The 16,639-nt window shown below is 37.4% G+C and overlaps 1 protein-coding gene across 2 annotated transcripts in view; it reads left to right on the forward strand.

The window, feature by feature from the left end:
• Positions 1 to 1,028: 1,028 nt before the first annotated feature.
• mfge8b (milk fat globule EGF and factor V/VIII domain containing b) overlaps positions 1,029 to 16,639 on the forward strand; it is a 31,500-nt gene continuing 15,889 nt past the window's right edge. Inside the window, exons 1-3 of one of the 2 annotated variants that reach the window (XM_055191988.2) lie at positions 1,029 to 1,231; positions 13,153 to 13,278; positions 13,408 to 13,539. In XM_055191988.2, coding sequence (XP_055047963.2) covers positions 1,150 to 1,231; positions 13,153 to 13,278; positions 13,408 to 13,539 — 340 coding nt within the window. In that variant the 5' untranslated portion in view covers positions 1,029 to 1,149. The remainder of the gene's footprint in view (positions 1,232 to 13,152; positions 13,279 to 13,407; positions 13,540 to 16,639) is intronic. The other variant, XM_055191989.2, reaches the window with a different exon arrangement.

Consider the following 16,639-nt stretch of genomic DNA (forward strand, 5'->3'; position numbering starts at 1 on the left):
GAGGCCAGATGCAAAAGTGACAACAGCCCTGGTTCAGCAACCCAAGAACATCTCATTCACTAAATATAGCGCACAACAAGGAAATGTACTCTGCAATGCACCACTGATTTGATCGTCTTATAAATGATTGTATTATTTCCCGTAAGTGCTATAAATGAACCCTAAGTTGGTTACTCTAAGTGACGCTAAATGAGATGAATGCACCTCGAGACCACAGAAAACTTCTGATGTTTAACTCCAGCTTCGTGATTTCCCTGCAGCCATCCATTATGTTATTACAGATTAGTGGCTCCACTGGAGGAAAATCAACCTCACTTTATATTCAATCAAATCAAGTGGTACTACTACTGTAACTAAAGTGAAGAGGGCCATTTACACACGAGCCCTTAAGAGCCCCAGCAACAGAGCCAAGATGGACATTAACAAGCTATTCCTAATTATGCATTCAATTGAATCTAGTGGTGCATGAACAATTAGCCTCGGCCTTAAACGTTTTGACTTTGCGATGTCCTTTGAAGTTTGGATGAATTAAAATATTATCTGTCTGCACAGACATTACCTGGTTAAAACTAGTTTTGCATTACAAAAGAGATCACCAATTGACCAACACCCACACTGTATCACCTTAAAACGACAAGTGAAAACTCAATGTTAAACATATAAAATAGAAAATATTAAAAATATTAGGCATAAACATTAAACATATGTTGTAGTAAAAATATGGGTTGAATGTTTTAGCCGCATTTGTATTACCATAGTTTAACTAGGGTTAATAACAAATGTGTGGTTTACTTAAAAAACATAATTATTTAATCGTAAGGTGGTTTAGAGTGTGTTTAGGCATTTTTAAAATGTTCAGGGAATCAGGCGCCTATGCCCGAATTCACGAAATGTTTGTGGGACCAGTTTTGTTTACTGTATCAAGATAAACGTAAAAGCGCACAGTTATTCGCTCCCTAATCTCTGCCTGGGGGCGGGGCGTGGGCGGAGCCATCATTTAAAAACAGGATGTTATTGGCTGAGGCCAGAGATACACGTGGGAGCGCACATATTGTCCCTCTTTGCCCGTAGTCATAACGGCGAGCGGAATCGTACTGAGTGACTCTTCACAGAAACACGAACTGAACGGAAGATCTACATTTTTCCACAATGAGAACTTTTCCACGCTTGTTTTTAAGTTTGGAACTTTTTGCGGTTTGTTTTCTTGTTGTTGCGATCTCCACAGCGAGCGGTAAGTGTTTATCTTACAGACTAACGTTATACTGTAACTTGCAAAGTAACGTTATATTTGTAAACAAAGCGCTCGTGGTTGCTTGAAGGTCTACAGTCCTTATTTATTTGTTGTTTGATTGATCAAAAAGACGTCAGATATCTCTCTCAACATTATATATTGATATTAAAGTAAATGTTTATTGACGTTTTACCTCACATGACTAATATTTTGCATTGAGTGACATTATACTTACAAAGGACATTTTTATAAATCACATTTTTTCCGCGTCACTGTGTTTTAATAATATATGGCGAATTCCCCGTGGTCTGTATCTTAAATCAAAGTATGTTCATATTATGCGTGTCCTCGCTTGCGTTAAACACCTTGGGCTGTTTGCTTTGTGCTTCTTTACTTATATAAGTGTATACAAAACATCACGTCCTAATTTTTATCCCATCACAGACTTGCACAAACGTCCGATGATGCACGGCCAGGGGCATTTTTACATCTAAGTGCTGCAGTTCTCTTCCAACCATGTGCTTTGGCAACTCATGTGACCTTTTTATTTTGAATGTTAAACAAGATTTTGAGCCTTATGTCTCCCCCCTCACAAAAAAGAGTATTGACCATTTTGTAACAAGCTTTTACACTGCACACATTTAAATACGTTAATTATTTGGTCATTAAAGCCTTATGTAGTTGTCTATTCAAGAACACACTTCCCCATCTGCCGTTGCGCCTCAGGCCGTTACATGGCTACAGTTGTAGGTGTGGCTCCATTGACCAAATGACTGAGTCACTTCCCATGAATGTTGGCACTTTAAAAACATGCAGTGGAGTCCAGTGAGGCCTGGGCATTTCCTGCCACTAATGACCAGGCCAGGTTGAATACTCTTTCTGACTTTTACTATAGTTAAGTTTTTGGTTATGTTCTGTAGAGTTTTTCATGTTAATGTTTTTTAGTGTGGTTTAGTGAGGCTTGGGATACGTTTACACGGTAATAATGTAACAAAAAACTGAAAAGTTTACACAAATCCGCAAAACGACGGTATCAAACATGCCAGGCCAATAGATGGCGATGTTACTTTGTAAAGAAACACTACACAAACGCCTTCTTCTACAGAGTGATAAATACAATCAAGATGGCAACTGTTATTTTTGGACGGATAATAATGTAGATAAGTAACCCTGGACTATAAAGTGGCAAAATGTAATAAACGTTATTTGTAAAAATCCTGTAGGCCACTTGGCTATGTTTACATGCAGAACATTTTGTCAATCCGACTGAATTTAATACAATAGGGCTTGGGCGTCGTGACGTCATTACTTGTCGTGGCAGCCATGTTGGTTGCCTCCTTTACTGCTGCGCTCCATGCTGCGCTCTGTTTATAGACATAATTTCTCTCAATCGTGTGTCTTAATTTGATTAATTTGTCGTTATTTTTTCAACCATGGTAAACCGTTGCTGTATTAATAATAAAGTAACACATTAAAAGTAATTTACATTAAAAATGACAGATAAGAACAAAACTTCATTATGTTTTATTCAATATCGGAAACCAAACATTAACCTCAACCCCTCAGTAATGTGTATACATGACATATAAATGACATTTATATATACGACAGTGAAGTATAACATCTGAATATTAATTTATATAGCTTAAGTCAACATTGAACATAAGGGAAATGTCCCGGTTTACTCGCCCAAAATACGGGAACATTTCAACATTCATCTTTCTGTTGCTATCCCTCTGCTGACAGCAAAAACTGCTGCATTAACTAAGATAGTTGTGAAGCTAGGTCATACGTGACTTTGCTTACAGATTGGCGTGAAATCGTGCTCTTACAACAACCACGCTGTTATCTTAAATGACTCTTTTTTCATATGGATCCCAACCGTTAATAGTTCCGATTTTGTCCACATACCGGTCCCTGCTTCCCTGTTTAACGTATCCCAGTAAATTACACATACTTTTCCGGATTTTAACATCTTTTTTCTTTCTTTTAATTCTCCCAACTCTGCCGCTTCTCCTCGTTCAACTTGCTGTATGATTACATTCGCGAGGCCACCAACATGGCCGCCACGTCCCAGAATGCAACGCGGCGCCCAAGCCCTATTGAAGGTTACAACGATACAGTTTACATGCACCCTAAACATTGCAATCTGATTAAAATGTTCGTTTACATTTACTTTCTACAGAATCCGAACCGAATGTCTGCGCAAGCGCACAGCTAGGGTTGCCAGATTCGCGTATCAGAACCATACAAATGGACATTCAAAACTAACCCAAAAGTATCCCAATGACTGTCCACCGCCCAAATATCAATAACTAATGAACGAAATCCTTTCATTTTTAACCCGCAGAAAAAAACTGGTGGAAACAGTTTAAACAGTATAAACTCGAAAAAAGCTGCGGACTTGGCAACGCTACGCTGCGGACAGCATCCCTAATCGAGTTCACGCTTTATCTCTGGATTAAAGTCAAAGCTGACTTGTAGAAAGTTGTTAGAAGTTTTTAGATACAGGTAATGAAAACACACTTTTCAAAAGGCACAACACTATTTTATTGCTTAAAGTAGCATAATGTTTTAAAAGTACACAAAAACGCGGCAGAATGTACATTGCGTGACCCCAGTAACCTTACCTTAATAATGCGTGATGCCTTGCTGCCTTGCTATTGCCTGTTTCTGTGACGAGAATCATGTGATATAAGGGTTTAATATAACTGTGGGTTTACACCAAACGCGAAGCATGCAATCGCATCACGTTGCTCGCTCTAGATTACTCATGGGATTTAACTTTGTGTCATGAGAATTTTTCGCTCGAGTTGAATATTTTCAACTTGGGCGAAGACGGGTTTGAGGCGAATAGCGCGTGTTTTCACAGCAAACGCGCCGCCCATATCGTGTCGCCCCATGCGAGGACACGTCTGATCGCGTCTTTGCATTGACTTTGTATGAAATCGTTGAACTCGCATCTGGTGTAAACCCACAGGAAGACGTGAACTTGGAGCACAAATGATCTACGCATGTCCACAATTTATTTCGATTCACGCGTTTACATGCATACTTTTCTCTTGCGGATCGGATCACAGATCGGAGTACACCACCCCCGTTAATACGATCCAAATTTGCATCCGATCGTCTTCAATCGTATTGATTAAGGTGTTTACATGAAGGCGTTTCAATACGATTGAGCCATACGATTACAAACGGATTATTTGGTTGCATGTAAACGTACCTACTGTTGTTTTGGTTATACTCGCGCATGCCTGTAGACTAAATTAACACTTGCGCATGTTGTCACTGTTATCACAGATGTGTGCTTTTGTAGTTTACACAGAGACGACAAGGCGTCTTCAGGAGGTCTTCAAAAGTTTGCTTTTCAGGACCAAAAAACGCTATTGTTGTGTAAATAAACAGCCAAAGTGCTTAAAAACATTCACGGTTTTGGTTAAAAAAAACAAATCTTCACTAATATTCTTTTTCACACTTTTAGGGTGTTTTCACACCTATTTTCATTTGAGCCCTCCAAACACTCTCGGAGCAGTTCAGGTTGTACAGTATATGTGAACAAACAAAGTGATCTCAGAACCTAAAAGGCCCAAAAGTGAACCAAACTCAGACCACATCCGGAGGTGGTCTGAGTACGGTTCACTTTTGGGTTCTTTTGTGGTTCAATATCTGTTTTGAGATCCAGGTCCACTTCGCGTGACGTTTGGACACTTTATCAAAATCAACTGCTGCACCGAAAGCTGGAGTCTGAGTTCTTATAAAGTTGTGATGTGAACAAGAAAGGGTCTGAGATCACTTCAGTTCTGAAGAGGACCAAATAAAGAACTGGGCCCTCTTTTGAGTCCACTATATTGTGAACACCAAAACAAGGACGGAGGTCACATTCGGCTAGTTCATTTTCTGGTTCACTTTACGTGAACTGGGTTTGGTTCTTTTAAAAAGAACTATATTTGAAAACACCCTTAGTGATGAAATTGTTACCTGGTGATGCAATTGTTTACCTAAAAAGGAAACATTAGCTTTTTTATTTCTTCAAATGAAACTCAAACTGAGAAGTTTAGCAAAATGTTTAGTTTACTACTTTGAATGGTGACCCCAGGCTTTCTTGCTATATAAAGGACAAAAAGCATCATAAAAATAAAGTACTTTATTCAAAGTCTTTATAAGCCATACACTGTCTTAGTGTGAGACAAGACATTAACTGATGACTATCTATTTATTCTAACCCAATTCTCAGTTTATTTACATATATTAGGGATGCACCGATATGGAAATTTTGGCCGATACCAATAACTCTTTAAATTTGGGGGCGATAACCGATATCTATAGGCCGATAAATATTCATATTATTTTCGCAATGAAAAACTCGCAGACCGCGGACATCTTGTCTTTGCGCTAGACTAGCATACTCTTCTTGAGCCCGCAACACGTGTCATCTTCGTGCTATGTCACAGAAAGCACCAATCAAAACTCCACATGGCCAGCAATGAGCAAGTGAAGTGGTTCAACAAACCAAAATAATCCATCATTTATCAGCTTTCATTTATCGGCCTAATTTTGCTATCAGACCGATAACCGATAATATTAAAAATAAGCAATTGTCGGCCGATAACGATATGTCGGCCGATATATCGTGCATCCCTAACATATATTAAAACTTTGCACGTGGTCACCATTTACGTTCATTGGACGCAAAAAAGAATCATAAAAATGTTGCCAAAAATGTCCTTTTGTGCTTGACAGAGAAAAGAAAGTTTAAAATGATATGCAAATGTTTAAATTATGACAGAATTTCTATTATTTGTTTCACACTTATGAGGATAAACGGCTTTGGATGCAAGCTTGATGTAAGATCAGCTCATGTCAATCAAAATCTTAACTTCATTAGCGAAATTGGATTTCTTTTTAATGCAAAACAAGTCCTCTTTGATCAGCTAAGAGAGTAAACGATAATTTTAGTGCCATACTGGCTTGTGCTTTAACTCTCTCTCTTTTGAAAGAACATGCGAGCCGCACAAAAGCTGTCGCGTGTCCTGTGCCATCTGGCAACAGGGTCTTCCCCCCGGGGACGGGCTCATTTGTCCTGATGATTTCCCTTCTAATATCAGTCCAATAAGGTCTGCTGCCCGGGTGATTAATTTTCAATAAGATCTAATCAATGTTTCATTCATACCCGCCACAACATGGCATTTCGTTCCATCCATGTCTGATGCTCCATTTTCCAATCTGCTCTGATGAATTTTTTAGAGTCACGATTTCCCCAACGCTTTTTGACAAACTTTTGTCACCAGCTTTTGAAAGAATATCACGGCTGCGTGCATGATTTATGATTTGGTATCTCTTTGTTGGATGTAAAACGTATCACAGTATTATTTCTTGTGTTATGGCATTTCTAAGTAAGATAAGCCTATTAGCGTTGCCTTAGAGAACGGCTATTTCTCCATACGTCACAGTGTATTTTTAGACCTTGTTGTTTATTTTTAAGAACAGATGGTGTTGAGGAGAAAAAGCTTTACAGAAACATCACCTGAAGATGTAGACTTTAAACTGGTTGTAAGACTTTAATGGTCACAGTATGTTTCAATATGACGTTATCTTCACAGAGGTGCTACTGCACCCCAGCCCTTGAAGCTTGATACGCCTCAATGCTTTCGGTTGTTTTGGGAGTTTTTTTATAACATGACGTCAGGAACATTTGTTTTAGGACACAGAGTTCCTCCAGAGAATCTGGATCTGAACTTTCTAATGCAAAAATGCCCTTGTAGCTGATACAAAGCCATTTGGATATTAACACACACCAACACATTCACACCAGCAATGGCATGGTAAACAAATCTCAGACACCTTTCGCGTAAGGCGTGAAGCCATTAAAACACAAAGGATTTCTTCAAAGGTAAACTAACACTACATTAATGTTGTACCATAAATCAGCAACTAGTGTGAGTTCAGGTATTTTTAAACTAAAGGGTTAAATTACAACCATATTCTTAGTGTCATTTCTTCCAAAAACCACGTTGGGAAGTACCGTGCGGTTTTGACTCAGAATTGCATGTCAATACAGTTACGAATCTGTCCTGTCACTTCCCTCTGTTACTCATTGATTATGTCCTGGAGTCAAACGGGAATTTGCGTGCACGTACATGCACGTGTGTAGTGTTTTGGTTGTTTAACGGTCTGTTGTTTTTGTCTTGCACCTGCTCCTAAGACGTTTGTCAAGGGTTATTTGTTTGGCAAGTGTTTGTGAACCGCTAAACAGATTGTTGGTGAATAACGTCTCATGCCTGTGACTCATTTTTAAAAGCCCTACCTTTAAGTGTTTGTTATTATATAATTGTTATAATGCTGTTGCTATAGTCTTTTTTTACATGATGTAACAGCTATATGAAATGAAAGAACACTTTATTTTTGTAATTTTATTCTCACTTTTAAGTGTCCTTATTGTAAAAAATATTTTACGTACAGTATAATCAACTTGGCTTTACAAGAATTTTAACTTAGTATTTTTTTTATCCTGACTAGTGCTGAGTTACTGTAACTTATCGTATAAAGTTAATAAAAAATAATGTAAGCAAAAATAGTTAAAAATAGTAAGGCAACCAATCATTGGTGTGTGTTTTTTTGTAAACAATAATCAATATCAAAAAAAGGGAAAGTTTGTCTGAAAGTTTGTTTGGCTCTGTTTTAATGACACTAGCTGCGTTTCCATCAGTGGCGGCCGGTGAAGACTTTTTTCGAGGGCACTCGATGCGAAGTTCGTCACAACATGAATGTAGCCCGTCATGTGTGTGTGGTTCCTTATTTCAAAATATGTGTTCTGTGCGTCTAGTGATCATATGTGCATCATGTGTTTTTTCAAAATAAGTCCCTGCTGCAGACGCGTCTAAAGGGTTTATGAGAAAAGAGATGTCGCGTTTGTCAGATACTCGCATAATCTCATGTGTAATCAGAGTTTACTGTTAAGGGAGTGTCTTGCGTGTATTTCGTGAATCTGAACGTCTCTTTTTTTATCATAAACTGTTTTAACACGTGTGCAGCAGGCACTTATTTTGAAAAAACATGTGATGCACATGGTTCACTTGACGCAACAAACACATATTTTGAAAACACCAGCAACACACACGACACTACGAACACTTATTTTGAATTTGCGCCCCTCGGATGAGCAGTCACGACCCGCCACTGGTTTTCATTACCTTTCGAATTGCGCAACTTGCAAATTAAAAATACGACCAATGGAAACACCTCAATTTTGCAAAAACTTCTATATATCGCAAAAAAAAAACTTTTTGAAATGTAAACAGTTCAATTTTATTACCTGATGTAAGTAGGTCACATAATTATTTTTTAAAGATGCCGCGATATGTACTAAAACCTTCCAGAAACACCTCAATACAAGTACAGGAGGCTTCCCTCGCCAGTAATGTTTGGATAATACACCTACATCTCTTTTGATTCAAAATAATGTACTATTACCTCCAAGAAACACCTATACATTGCCGCTTCTAAGTATAATGAGCTTTCCTTGGCATTAATGTTTGGATAATACTCCTTGGGATAAAATAATGCCAAGTGTGGTGGATGTAATATTAGTAAACCTACCAACATCAGTCGACGTGATGTTTGGAATGAATTGTCGCAAGAGAAAAAACTACATTCATATCATCGGTTAATGGAAACGCCGTCATTTTTTAGCAATAGTTTTTTTGTCGACATTTAGAAAATAACGCTAAAGTTTTGCACAAATCTGTAATAGAAACGCAGCTAATGTTATCAAATGATCTGCGTTTATACGGATCTGCGAAAACGACTAATAACTCAGTTTTATGCGTGCCGGGCCAGTATATGGCGATGTTACTTTGTAAAGTAAAATGATACACCTGCGCAGTGCGCACATACGCATTATTTTACAGAGCACAAATATAAAAATAAATAAATACAAACAATCTAGATGGCGAAAAGCTTTAATTAACTTTGTTTAGATGGACGATGAGGTAGGTTTATTACTACAAGTGACCCTGGACTATAAATAACACAAAATTTTGTAAACTTTATTAGAAAAGCGGTAATAAACTCTTTAAAAAAGAATGCTTTTTTTATTATTAAAAAATAATAAAGTATCTTGAGAAGCACAAACACAGTCCTGTAGGCCAGTGGTTTTCAAACTGGGGGCCGGAGATGGTGCCAGGGGGGCCCCAGTTTTATGACATTTTATCAAATACATAAATTTATCATGAATTCTGTTTAATTAAACCTAACAAAATAGGCTAATAAACCAAAAGCACTACTTTTTTGTATAATTTAATGTTTTTTTATACTAAACTGTTGAGTTTTAGAACAGTTTTTTGTCACAAATTTTCTTTGGGGGGGCGCGAAAGAACGCGCCGTACACAAGGGGGGCCGCACGCTGAAAAAGTTTGGGAACCACTGCTGTAGGCTGTCGTTGTTGTTTTGGTTGTGAAGTACTTGCGCATGCCTGTAGACTGAGCACGAAATACACATGCAAAATGATGTCACCGTTGACACAGATTTGCATTTATGTCATTTACACGGAGACAACAACGCTGTCGCTTTCAAAACTTGCACTTTGAAACCCGTTTACAAATGTTTAATGGAAACAGCCAAAATGCATAAAGTTTTCCATTTTGGTTAAAAATGTTACCTTTTCCCTATAAGTTTTTTTTAATCATTTGCAAAAGTCTGATTTAGTTATAAATAAATAGCTGACAGAGTCAGAAAAAGCTGAAGGTCAAGCGCAAGTTACATGGCTGTTGATCTAAAAGCAGAAAGAATTTACAGTAAGTTTCCAGTATGCCACATTTGATCATCACTTAATTTGTCAAGCCAACATAAGAAGCACATTGAATGCATTTTTTATGAAACTGTTTGATTTGAGTCCCAAAAACTTTTCTGGCATCATCATGACAATCATATATAAATCAAAAGGCAAAACATTTTTAACCATATTGGGTAGAATTTTGGCAAATGCTTTTCCAGAACTGGTTCGACATTGCCCCACTTTGTTTTTTTTCAGAGGCACAGTCATCTCTCCAAACCCTATTGCTGCTCTCTTTGTCCCTGTTTGCGTGCCACTTTTGTGAGAGAGCGACAAACACTCCGACAGTTGCTTGCCCCAACACGTTTAACTCTGAAAAAGACCATGTGATATACTGTAGCACCTAAAAACCTATCCTAAAGCCTATGGGAATAATCCGCCCTCACTTTCATTTCCGAGCTTTGCTGATAAAAAAAGCCAGCTCAGCTGATGGGACGCCGATCAGATGTTTCACTTCATCAAACAGCTTTCAGCTGATGCGTCCGCTTCTGTCTAATGGCCATTCAGCTTTTAACAAAAGCAGAAATGTGCTAAGCTGTGTTTAAAGTTATTAACCACCTATGAATTGCTTTCACAGCTCCACTTCCACATGTCAATCTTGTCTTAACCAAACAAGCCACTTTTTTCACTGTGAATCCTTAAGCTATCAGTGATGAGACACTTTCACTTCCCTGTGGAGTTTTCTGTTTTTCTTAGGAAAGGATGGATTGATCCTAGGCACTGAACAAACAACTTGAAACATCTCAGGCAGTTCCAACTGAAATTTATTTTTTGTGAAATCTATGCAACTGTGCTAGTGTTTAAAGGGGAACGCATTCCATTCCAAAAATACACAAGGCAATGGTTTGGATAACAAGGTTTCTGTTTATGCAGAACGAGGCGTTATCGCTCTCCCAGTGGCTTCAACCCTGAGCGTGAAGGCTGTTGCCTTTTGTTGCAATTTAGAGACAAATGTTCACCAAATGTAGTCTTGGTGAGAACCAAGTTCATGCTTTTAAAACCTGCAGTAAGACTGCATGAAGCTTGGGCTGATTATCATTTTGAGTGCCATTCACCTCGAATAAGCTCTGTTGTGTATCTATGGTATTTTGGATAGGAGCCAGGGGAGGACACAAGGATGCTCAGGGAGTCTCTCACAGAAGTGTCATTTAGAGTTGTGGGAAGGCAGCACAGATTGTGGAAAGTTTCACAGATTCCTCAAAGTTAAAGCCTTCATCTAGGGGCCTAAAATACAACTTTAAAGATAGTGTTAGCCTGGAAGACCACGAGAGAATACATTTTCTTGTGTTACATTTTGATATGTTTTTAAAATAGTGAATGTGCTGTTTAGTACTTTCGAATGTAGTGTTTAAAGGGACACTCCACTTTTTTTCCAGCTCTCCTACATTTTACCGTTTTGGAATCCATTCAGCCGATCTCCGGGTCTGGCGGCACCACTTTTAGCATAGCTTAGCATAATCCATTGAATCTGATTAGACCATTAGCATTGCGCTCAAAAATGACCAAAGAGTTTTGATATTTTTCCTTTTTAAAACTTGACTCTTCTGTTACATTGTGTACTAAGACGGACGGAAAATTAAAAATTGCAATTTTCTAGGCAGATATGTCTAGGAACTATACTCTCATTCTGGCGTAATAATCAATGACTTTGCTGTCGTAACTTGGCTTTAGCAGGCACAATGATATTACTCAGCACCCGAAAATAGTCCTCTCGGTTACTTTCAATAGCAGGGGACTATTTTCAGCCTAGATTAATTTTCCTTCGGTCTTAGTACACGATGTAACTACAGAAGAGTCAAGTTTTAAATAGGAAAAATATCAAAACTCTTTGTGTATTTTTGAGCGTGATGCTATTGCTAATGGTCTAATCAGATTCAATGGATTATGCTAAGATATGCTAAAAGTGGTACAGACAGACCATAAGATCAGCTGAATGGATTCCAAAATGGTAAAAATCAAATGTTTAACTTTAGGGAAATGAGCTTATAAAGTGGCGTGTCCCTTTAAAAGGATAGTTTATCCAAAAAAGAAACTAACCCTCATCTCGCTACAAACCTATATGCTGTTTCGTTGGACAACAGACCAACATAATATGGTAATATTTTGCAGTGTTGATTTAAAAAAAACATCTGAGCTATTTTGCGAGACAACTGTAAACCTATATTTAAAGAATTAGAGAGACTTATTGAATATAGTAAAACATTTAAGGGATAGTTCACCAAAGATAAAAATTCTCTTATAATTTTCTCACTCTCATGTTGTTACCAACCTGTATACATTTCTTTGTTGTGATGAACACAAAGGAAGATATTTTAAGGAATGTTTGTAACCAAACCGATCAGAGGCCCCATTGACTTCCATAGAATTCTTTTTTCCTATTATGGAAGTCAATTGTGCTTCTGTTTCCTGCCTTATCACATATGTCTTCCCTTGTGTTCAGCAAAACAAAGACATTCATACATGTATAAAGGTCATGTTCTTCCTGATCCCATTTTTCATACTTTAGTAAATGTGTAATGTTGCTGTTAGTGCATAAATAATGCCTGCAAAATGATAAAGCTCAAAGTTCACTGTCAGGCGATATATTTTCTTTAAAAGAATTCAAAGCCTACAGCAAACGGCCGGTTTGGACTACAACCCTCTATTTCCAGATTGAATGACGTCAATAAAACAGTTCTTGACTAAACTCCGCCCACAGGAATCCGTCAGTTGCCAGTTTTGGATCATACAGCTCTGCTAAGCTAAGCTGGTGTCGAATCACAACACGCTAAACAAACTACACAATCAGAACTCGTTACGTATTTCTGAAGGAGGGACTTCACAGAATAAAGAAGACATCAGCATGTTTTAAGGACAATGAAAACAGCGGTGTGCAGATAAGTCAGTTGTGTGAAAAATATCGCGTTTTTTACACGTGAAACATGAACACATGTTATATTGCCGACTATAAACACAATCAAAGCTTCAAAAACACGGAAAGAACGGGAGTCGGGACCTTTAAAACAACATGAGATTGAGTAAACAATGACCGAATTTTCATTTTTGAGTCTTTAGTGATTACAGATCCACTCTGTTTGTTTATTCCCAGCTGACTACTGTGAGGTAAACGTCTGTCAAAACGGAGGCACGTGTGTAACAGGAGCAGGCAAAGATCCCTTCATCTGCATCTGCGCTGATGGTTTTAATGGACACACCTGCAATGAGACCGGGATTGGTAACAGCCTTATCAGTTATTAAGATTTTACGTGAGAAAAGGCAGTTGAGTTGTGAAGGCAAAAGAGCGAAGGTTGCTTGTATCTATGATATCATACAGTAATATATCTCATGTAATCTTTGCTCTTAGGGCCGTGTGTCCCTAACCCCTGTCAAAATGATGGCGTCTGTGAGATCATCTCCGGCTCTCGGCGAGGGGACGTCTTCAGTGAATACGTCTGCAAGTGTGCCACAGGTTTTGATGGAATCCACTGCCAGAATAATGTGAGTCAATTTTATTTGAAATCTTTGCTTATTGATGCATGTAAATAAATGTTTACTAGAAATAAACAGGGCTCCAGACTGCCACCAAATGGTGGCATTTTGTCACCAAAATTTGAGAGTGTGCCACTGAATTTTTCATCCAGTCCCACATGTGCGACTAGTAAATTTGACCTTTTTTGTGATGTGACACTGAATTTGAAACAGCACACAACAGTACTTTCTCCATCTAACATTTATTAGTAATACAGTGGAAATTAATAGAAACTTGAATATTTGGTTAACATGTTGATTTACAGTGTGTGCCCCTAAATTTTCTGGTTGCGCCCCTAAAATTTTCAGTTGGGGGCCACTGTGCTCCTAGTGAAAAAAGTTAGTCTGGAGCCCTGAATAAAGATTTTTTTGGTAACACCTACAATAAGGTTTTATTTGTTAACATTGGTTAAAGGGATAGTTCTCCCAAAAATGAAAATGTTGTCATCATTATGCACCCTCAAGTTGTTTTAAACCTGTATGCGTTTCTTTATTATGCTGAACAAAAGAAGATGTTTTAATAAATGATGGTAAGCACACAGTTGATGGTACGCATATTTGTTTTCCTACTATGGAAGTCAATGGGTACTGTCAACTATGTGCTTACCATCATTTGTAACAATAATATTTTGTTAAATGTATTTAGCACTTTTCTGCAGCACTTACAATGCTTGTGATACGATGGCAGCCGTATTGCACCAAAACACCCACCAGCTTATAATGGAGAGTAAACAGAGTGATATAACCAATTTGTATACAAGGGGACGAATAGTAGGCACACCCCTATTCTTTTTTAAATGACATCCTGAGATTTTTAATGACCACAGAGAGTCAGGACCTCAGTTTTAAATCTCATCCAAAGGACAGCTTTTTGACAGTATAGTGTACTCATCACTATACTGGAGTGTTAGGATCCACACAGACCACAGGGTGAGCACCCCCTGCTGGTCTTACCTCTACCAGCAGCAACCTGGTTTTCCCAGGAGGTCTCCCATCCAAGTACTGACCAGGCGAAATCCTACTTAGTTTCAGTGGGTAACCAGTCTTGGGCTACAGGGTGATATGGCTGCTGCTGACAGTATATCAAAATATATATTATCAAAATATCTTCTTCTTGTATTTAACAGAATAAAGAAACTCATATATCGGACTGCAGATGTAATTTAGCCTATGGCTAACTCTGGTATAATGTATCAAATTGTAACATTTATGTTGGAAATTGTACATTGTCCTTAATAAATAAATATAATAAATAAATAATATATATATATATATATATATATATATATATATATATATATATATATATATATATATATATATATATATATATATATATATATATATATATATATATATATATTAGGGCTGTCAATAGATTAAAAAAATTAATCTAGATTAATCGCATGATTTCATGAGTTAACTGCAATTAATCGCAAATTAATCGCACATTTTTATCCATTCTAAATTTACCCTAATTTAACACTTTTCAGGTTTTTAATATTCTAATCATATATACATATATAGATGCTTTATGCAAATGTATGTTAACAACAGCCTGTTTACATTTTAACAGAATCACCAGCCATTGTTTTGTATATGAATTTTCCTTTCAGAAGATTTTTCTTTCTCCATTTTTGTTTGCTGCTGCATCATTTGTGACCTGTGCTGGCAAGTTGAGTCGGAATTAGCAAATTTAAAAAAAATAGTTGTTCATATTTTGACATTCTCTATTAAAACATAGAACAATGCATGATTTGTTGAGATATAACAAAATATGACAGAACTACACGTGTTTGAAGTTGAAAGAGTCAAATTACCACAAACATTTCCACATCCATACATTAAATTACCACATCAATACCTTAAAATTACTGGTAAAACTAATAGATTTAGCACACACAAAGCAAAAACATCATCAATGTATGTTCAACTTTTTTTCCTTTTGTTTGATTGACATTGAGACAAACTACTTAAAATCTAAGTGATCTAATATAATGTTACACATCAGATAGTTTTACCCAACAGTTAACCAAACATTTACTTAAAACATAACAGATTATAGAGCCTACCTGAGTGAATTCTTATCAAAACAGATATTTGTGAAACTGTAATTTTGTGTAGATGTCTATATATCCGGGTCGCGCACTCGCGCGTCTGTGTGCACGCGCTTCAGATATCAGTCAGTCAGCGTGAGGGGATCGCTTCTTAATAACTCTTTAACATTAATCAGGTACTGAACTTTATCTCTCTTAATGACTCTTTTAACATCAAGCAAGTCCTGCAGTCTATTTTCTAAGTCATGCATAAAAGCGAAACCAAAATGAATTGAGACGCATCTTTGCATTAGATTAAGCATTAGGAGGACGGTAACGTTACACCTCTCAGACGTATAAATAAAGATCATATCAGATGTCCAACGAGCATTTAGAGCATTGGATTTGGTAGACGATTTGCTTAATGTTCTTATTTCTATGAAAACCTTTTACTCATTTAGAGAGAGTCACATTTGTCTGCGTCTCTGTTCATTCAACTATGGGCTGGACCAAGGGTCAAACAGAAATTGCGCGTTGCGTTAATCTCCGTTAATAAAATTAGTGGCGTTAAAATGAATTTGCGTTAACGCGTTATTAACGCGTTAATTTTGACAGCCCTAATATATATATATATATAAGGGTGAGTAAATGATGACAGGATTTTTATTTTTGGGTGAACTAGCCCTTTAAAGCATTCGCTGACATGAACTAACAATGAACAATACTTTTATAGTTCATGTTGTTTTCAGCATGTACTAATTAATACATGTTTAAAATCAAAAGTTGTAACTGTTAAAGGCAGGGTGCATGATTTTTGAAAAACGCTTTGGAAATGGGAGTCGTGCCGGGTACCAAAACACACTTGTAGCCAATCAGCAGTAAGGGGCGTGTCTACTAATGACACGGAGGATAAAGCGTTCAGTTCTTTCAAACCTCTAAGGGACACTAACTTTTGCTATGTAAGTCTTTAAGCCTGCAGCATGTGTATGCGATCTAGGTCTCCTACAGCTGTTTGTATGTGGCAAAATTCCG

This window comes from Misgurnus anguillicaudatus, chromosome 6 (genome assembly GCF_027580225.2).
Source record: "Misgurnus anguillicaudatus chromosome 6, ASM2758022v2, whole genome shotgun sequence".
In the NCBI taxonomy this organism is placed as follows: Eukaryota; Metazoa; Chordata; class Actinopteri; order Cypriniformes; family Cobitidae; genus Misgurnus; species Misgurnus anguillicaudatus.